Source organism: Lichtheimia ornata (genome assembly GCF_029851405.1).
Source record: "Lichtheimia ornata isolate CBS 291.66 chromosome Unknown scaffold00218, whole genome shotgun sequence".
In the NCBI taxonomy this organism is placed as follows: domain Eukaryota; kingdom Fungi; phylum Mucoromycota; class Mucoromycetes; order Mucorales; family Lichtheimiaceae; genus Lichtheimia; species Lichtheimia ornata.
Window position 1 is genome coordinate 1 of NW_026695537.1, and position 7236 is coordinate 7236.

Genomic DNA, 7236 nt, shown 5'->3' on the forward strand with positions numbered 1-7236 from the left:
TTCGGATGGTGTATTTGGTTGCAATTCCTTGTGATCACCATGGTTCACGGCGTCGAGTGTCTTCCTTACCGAGTTGCCCACAATGAGAGTTCTCAAGACGTCGTTACATTGCCTCTTTTGGGTATGTTGACAACAAAAGCGTGTGGATTGGGTTTGCTTCTTATCTCACATTGCGTTTATGGTAGGTGAACATGTTGGATGGTGGTATCTCTGGCAGCAACAGGATACGGATCTCAAAGCAAGAATGCTGTATGGTTGGCTCAATGGTATGCGTGGTATTGGATCTACAAAGCCAAACCTGTGAATTAACGAGACTTACAGTGAAACAGCAGCAAGACAATATGGATGACATGGAGATACGGTTTTATTTGAGGCAATGATACTATTGAGGAATACCATAAGGTAAGAGGTTCATTGTGGGATTGATTGGATTCAAGTGAACTTACCATACACCATACAGTGGCAAAGCCTCTTTCGGCGATACTATTATTATCACGGCTGCACGTCAAGGATGTCATTGTACTACACTTTCCTGTGGAGCTCTACATGTTGTGCCCGGGGACAGTGCGACTCATGTTGCGGCCTCAAGGATTTAAAAATGCATCCTCTGTTCGCACGGCTCCATCGTTTTACGGCTATTGATCTCCTTGCCTTTAGAGAGAAGATGGGTATCTCTATTGATGCACTTCATCGCGTCGATCCACAGGAGAGTACCGGTACAATGATGTTTCTTTGGCTGTGCGCTTTGATTATTACTTTACATCCTGATGGCCTATTTGGATCCCAAGTCTGCGGGTGATGATTGCGTGATTCAGGTATGTATGACTTTCATGCTTTTTGAATGCTATCCTTGTTATCTTACATTACATTTACTGTAGCTTGAATACGTTGGATGATGGTACCTCTGGCAGCAACAAGACATTGATATCAAAGCAAGAACGCTGTACGTTGGCTCAATGGTATGCATGGTATTGGATCTACAAAGCAAGCCCTATTAATTAACGATCTTTAGAATGAAACAGCAGCAGAAGTACATTATGGATGGAATGCGGTTATTGGAAGCTATGAACGCTATTGAGCAATATCCAAGGTAAAAGTGATCATTTGAGGATTTGTCGCCTTCAAGTGGACTGATGAAAGCAATAGGCTCGCTTTCGGCTATTATTATTGTCAAACAGCACGCCAAGGATGTCATTGTACTGTACTCTCCAGGGGAGACCATCATGTTGCGCTAGCGGAAACAGTGCGACTCAAGTTGCTACCTCAGGGTTTAAATATGCATCCTCTGTTCGCACGGCTCCATCGTTCTATGGCTATTGATTTCCTCGCCTTTAGAGATAAGATGGGTATCTCTATTGACGCGCAACATGTGGGATCCACGGCTCATTGTGGTGTCAAAGTCGGCTGGTGAAGGGCTCATGGTCTCTGGTAAATCTGGTGTTTTGATCCACGTCCTTTGGGAGTGAGCTAGAGGAGAGTACTGGTACTGTGACATTCCTTGGCGTGGTATTTTATTATTACATTGCACTCGGATGGCCCACCTAAGTCAAGTCTGCGTGATCGGTGAGGTTCTGGTATGTATGATTCTGATGCTTTTAGGGAAAACTCTGCTGAAACGCCTGCTATTACATCTAGAGGGACCAATGCAAGCAGATGATATTTATGGCCAAGTATTATACCATGCTATCATTGCCGTCACCATTGGTAAGTATCGTTCTAGTGCTATGTAAAACGGTTGTGTGTCTTATCGAGGTAGATTATCTTACAACGCGCAACGTGGGATTGCTGGGCTCGAGTTTATTTGAATACCCTATGGTTGATGTTGGTAAGTGTTCTTCCCATTGTTTCATGTACCTACTAATGTGTTATTGTATTACAGTTGTGGTCTACAGCAGAGATTTACTTGTCTTTTGGTGTCTTGTTGAAGTTTAAAAGGTCACAGCTATGATTGCTAAGTATTATCGGATGGGTTTGGAAAATTACTCATGGTGCATCTTTTATAGGTGGATCATGTCAGCTATGGGGAAGACTATTTATACCTTTGGGTGGCATCAACCTTTATTGAGTCTCGGGTGGTTGGTTACCAGGCAACGAGCGATTTCTCTGGAGAATGTCAGCCAATGCACGTTATTTATGAGTGGATTGTATCAGCAACAAACAACAACATCTATATCGTTGGTGTCATATCAAGCTTTATTCCATCATCCGGTGCTTCTCGTTTTGGTACGTTGGTGGACATCCTGAAATGAAGATATCTTATCAATTGATCACGTCAGCAGCAAGGAGTTCCATATCCTGGTGGTTCTGGTTATTTGCAATCCCTTTAATGCACGGCTGCCATTAAACGTCTCTTATGGGTGGATCATGTCATCAACAAGCAATGAGAGCAAGCGTAGACATCTTTAGTGATACCAAGGTCATCTATGCGTCTGTCCAAGGTTGACGCCAATCCTTTGAGGATATCCACTACGCATGCCTGTTACCGGTGGATCATATCAGCACAACCACGAAGCAGCAATCAGCAACTGAGCCTATGATATCTCTAGTGTCGGCAACATTTACTCGATTCTCTGGTGGTTCTCGTTATTGCCCAATTGATTTCAAGAACATTCAACAGCGCATGTCTCTTATGGGTGTATCACATCAGCAACAAGTAACAATGTCACATGTCACTTTGGTGCTGTCAAGGCTTATCCATCGCTCAAGGCATTCGTCGTCAAGTAAAGCTTCTTTTCTTTGGAGATTCATTGGTATGCATAGCATTGGATCGACAATACAAGTGCTATCAATTAACAAGCCTTACAATGGAACAGCAGCAGCATGGTATGGTTGTCATGGAAAGCGGTTGGCATGGAGACCCGTTTCTTATTTGAAGGAAGGATGCTATTGGGAAGTACCGCAAGGTAAGAGTATTCATTATGGGATGTGTCGCATGCAAGTGCACTTACAATGGAAGGTATGGAATGCCAGGATCAAGAAGGCTTTTCCTCGGCTATATTATTGTCATGTCAAGGATGTTATTGTATCAACAGCGAAGAGCAACAATCATATTTTTGGTTCCAACATCTTTATTTCGTCATGTGGTCCTCGTTATCAGCAACTCGCTTGATGGACATCTGCCAGCTCACGTCTCTTACAATGGATCGTACTGTATCAGCAACAAGCATCTGGGCACATGCCTTTGTGTGGCATCATTCTTATTCGGCTTTGATATGATTTCGGTTATCCAGCATTGTTCCATTTCCTTGCAAAACGATTGTACACCCACATTCGCCTTTGTATGGACTCCTCTGAAGCAAAGCTTTTGGGTGACACCATGCTTAATTGTCTTCCATGTGGTTATGGCTATCGGGTACGGTTCTATTCTTTGAAAAGTGATCGCCAGCATCTTTGTATCGACTCCTCTTCACCATGTAAGTATGCTATATTTCGTGGTGACAACATTACTTGACCTTCTCACTGCATATGACTACCAAGATCGTTCCATCGCTTCAAAGCTGAGCGCCAACGTAGAGTGCCTTTTCAAGCGGACCATTGCAAAGTAACGGCTTGATTTGGATGTCGGCACGTTTTTGTGCTGCATGTTATCATTGGTAAATGATGATTCTTTTCTACAACTGCATACCAACTTCCTTCCCATTTTTTCATAGCATGTGGGCTATTCAGCAAGCTACTCGTCTCGTGGTCCTTTGGAGTTCTCATGGATGCAGCTATCATAGTTAAGTATCGTCGTCGTATGGGTTTGGAAAATTGTCTAACGAGCATCTTTATAGGTGAATCATGCCAGGATCAAGGAACGACGTCTATAGCATCTTTCAATCAATCGGCCTATTACATCGCTGGATAGTTCTAGTTACCAAGTACTGGTCATTTCCTTTTACGTACATCTGCAGCAACAAGCAACAACTTTTATATCTTTCGGTGTCTCCAACCTTTATCTAGTCTGATTGCGGCCCTAGTTGTCGACAATCCTTTCGATGGATTACCTGCTACGCATGCCTGTTATCGGTGGATCATATCAGCAACAAGCACAAGAAGCAGCAGCAATGAGCAACAGAGTCCATACCTTTAATGTCAACAACTCTTACTCCAATTTCTGGTGGTTCACATTATTGGCCAATTACTATCAGCAAGAGTATCCTGCAGCGCACGTCGCTTATGGGTGTGTCACATCAGCGACAAGATACAATGTGTATGTCTTTTGGTGTTATCAAGGTATATCGATTGCCCAAGGCAGCCGTCATCAAGCAACATTCCTTCCTCCGAAAAACGACTATCAGCAATCGTTTATTGTATTCGCATCTCTGCAGCAAGGAAACCCGCTTTGGGTGTTGGATAACATCAAGCAGTATATATTTCCATATGGCTTTGACTAAGTATTGTTCCCATTATCCCAAAGATAAGTTAGCAACATGCGCATTCATAGGTCGTTCATTCCATCAAGCCATCTCTTTACTTGTACTTCAGTGACAACAACACCATAACAACATGACGAAGTTACCCTAGTTGGTGCACAGCAAGATCCTTTATGGACGATTTAGGTATGGCGTAGATAGTAAGTATGAATTCCTTTACAACGTTTCAGAACGTCGAGAGGAGCGGAGGGATCGTTTTGCTGGCAACCTTGGTCTCGAGATTGGGCAAGCTACATATTGGCAACCACGGTACTTTTTTTTTTGTGTAAGGATACTGAAAGCTCGAAAGATCGCGTCCATTCTTTCATCCAAAGTGCTACAATATTGGAATACGCTGATGTAATCCCTCCTCCCACTTTCCTTTGCTTTGCTTCCCATCATCCCCACTTTCTCTTCGCCTTGAATGTGTCAATAAAGCAATGAAGCTAGCTTTGCGATTGTACATGGATATAAACTGCATTGTGGTTGATTGGTATAAAGGCGTGCTTGGGCGAAGAGAAAAAGTCAAATGCTTCAAGGTGCACTCACCCTACTTACTTTGTTATTGAGTCTTTTCAACATGGCTATGTATACACGTGCACGCCCTACAACGGCCCAGTGCAAAAGCTTCCATTCATCCTTTTTCAGGGTATTCATCCATGATAGACTGTATATGCACGGTCATTATTCCAGGACTTCTAATCATTTCACTGCACTTGATTGAATCCATCCTTCCATAACCATCCAATACGTTAATTGGAAAGAGCCATCATGTGATCGCTGCTGACATGCATCCTTTCCCATCCTGCTGTTGTCAATCACTTTCTTGACCATTATCATCGAAGCTCAACCATGTGAAAATGGCTTGCATTGCTTGATGCCCGATATGGCATCCAACCCGGTCAGTTTACCCAATTCCCTCCCTCCCATGTACCAAACCAATATTCAGATCCATATCCATCATGGGAATTTGTTTGTATATTCATGCAAGTTGCTACGCGTAAATAAAGCTGTTTCTATACAATGGCTATCTGCTGTTCGCGTGAAAAAAGCTGGAAGGCAGGATGCTGCAAGTAAAGAACGCTGTTGGAGGCAATGCAGTAAAGACTTCGCTGATAACAGCAGCTGCAGCGTGTGATCGTGGCAGGATGTGCAAGAGCATGTATTGTAGTAGAGTGACAAGACAGTGAACGCTGTTTGAGGCAATAGAGTAAAGACCTTGCTAATAGAAGCTGCTGGAATGAATGCTGTTACGTTTGATTGCGGTAGAGGAGTGAACAAGAGAGCGCGTTGTGTCAAGAGACTCGTGTGTTGAAGAAGAGTGACAAGAAGGCTGTGTACACGCAATGCACTTGCCATTCAATCAAAGACAAACGGATCAAGGTAATCGTATGCTTGAGATGATGGGCTGAAGCATGACAATCGTTCGCAGGTGGTGATTGTACTTGAATGGGGGAACAGTTGACATTGGTAAGAAGAGGCAAATACGTTGGGAGCGGAAGACCTGGAAATTAAGTAGACTTTTCTGTTGCTTGGATGCCACTTTGGTGTTTGAGTGTTGTTCAGTCAAATCCCCTTGGATCAAGAAAGTTGAAGGATGAGCATGATGAGCTGGAGCAGGACAATCGTTTGCATGCATTGGTTTTGGCCAATAAAGGTGAATGGGATGAATGGGCTATCAAGTGGCAGTTTACAAATAACTTTGCAAAATGATCCTTGTGAACTTGGATGATGTTTTGTGTTTGAGCGTAACTCAACCAAATCCTCTCGGATCATGAAAGTTGAAGGATGGAGATGATGGGCTGGAGCAGGACAATCGTTCGTATGCATGGATTGGACAACAAAGGTGAATGGAAGGAATGGGCTATCAAGTAGCAGTTTACATATAATCATTCAAATTAATTTCTCTGATTTTGGATGATACTTCTGTGTGTGAGCATTTTTCAGTCAAATCCACTCGGATCAAGAAAGTTTAATGATGGAAATGATGAGCTGGAGCAGAACAATCGTTCACATGCATTGGGTTGGGCAACAATGGAGAATGGAAGGACTAGGTTATTAGCTGGCTTTAGGAACTATACATAAATAGTGTACAAGTATCATGCATCGCCCGTGCTTACTGACTCAAGTTACACAACACGCACCTCTGCATCTTTGGCTCTATTATAGTCATACTACTTGACAATGAACAAAGACCTATTTTCATATAGCTTCACGCTTACAGCATATGTAACACATAAAGGTGCCTATATCTCTTAACTTTACAATCAAACGTGGGGTCTTTAATAGAACAAAGCTGCTCGGCGGGGTGAAAGCGATCTTGTGTCAAACTATGAAGTCGATCGTGGCCATTCCCAGATTTCGCAATGTCGCTACCAGCCAAACTGGATCTGGGGGTCGACCACTTCGACGACGACGACCAAAAAATATCTTTTGGGCTGTTTGCGACATTGAACGCGAAACTTTCACACAAGGTGCTGTTGGCCAAGCCGAGCACATTGCTCTATTCAAAACCCCACGTTTCATTGTAAAGTTTGGAGATACAGGCACCTTTATGTTTGTAAGCGTGATGCTATATGAGAAGTGGTCTTTGTACATTGTCAAGTAGGTGGACCCTGGCAGAGCCAAAGATGCAGAGGGTCGTGTTGTGTAACACAGCTACGTTTGCATGAATGAAAGGGTCAATGTATAATTACTTTATGGGTAATCTAGGAAAAGGCATGTATTGCTAGCTAACGGCCACTTTTATCCAATCATCATTGTTGCGAGATCCACTGCATGGGAACGATGCCCCCGCTCTAGACATTCATTTCCATGATTAAAGTAGGTTGATCCGAGCTGA

General features: G+C 43.2%; 2 protein-coding genes across 2 annotated transcripts; both read left to right on the forward strand.

The window, feature by feature from the left end:
* Positions 1–3995: 3995 nt before the first annotated feature.
* On the forward strand, positions 3996–4376 carry O0I10_013050 (uncharacterized protein; the record flags this gene model as incomplete). The annotated part of the gene is made up of 1 exon (XM_058492910.1): positions 3996–4376. The coding sequence occupies one exon, from the start codon at positions 3996–3998 to the stop codon at positions 4374–4376; it is 381 nt and encodes a 126-aa protein (XP_058336323.1).
* Positions 4377–6726: 2350 nt separating this feature from the next.
* O0I10_013051 (uncharacterized protein) lies at positions 6727–7002 on the forward strand (the record flags this gene model as incomplete). The annotated part of the gene is made up of 1 exon (XM_058492911.1): positions 6727–7002. The coding sequence occupies one exon, from the start codon at positions 6727–6729 to the stop codon at positions 7000–7002; it is 276 nt and encodes a 91-aa protein (XP_058336324.1).
* Between the last annotated feature and the right edge of the window lie 234 nt (positions 7003–7236).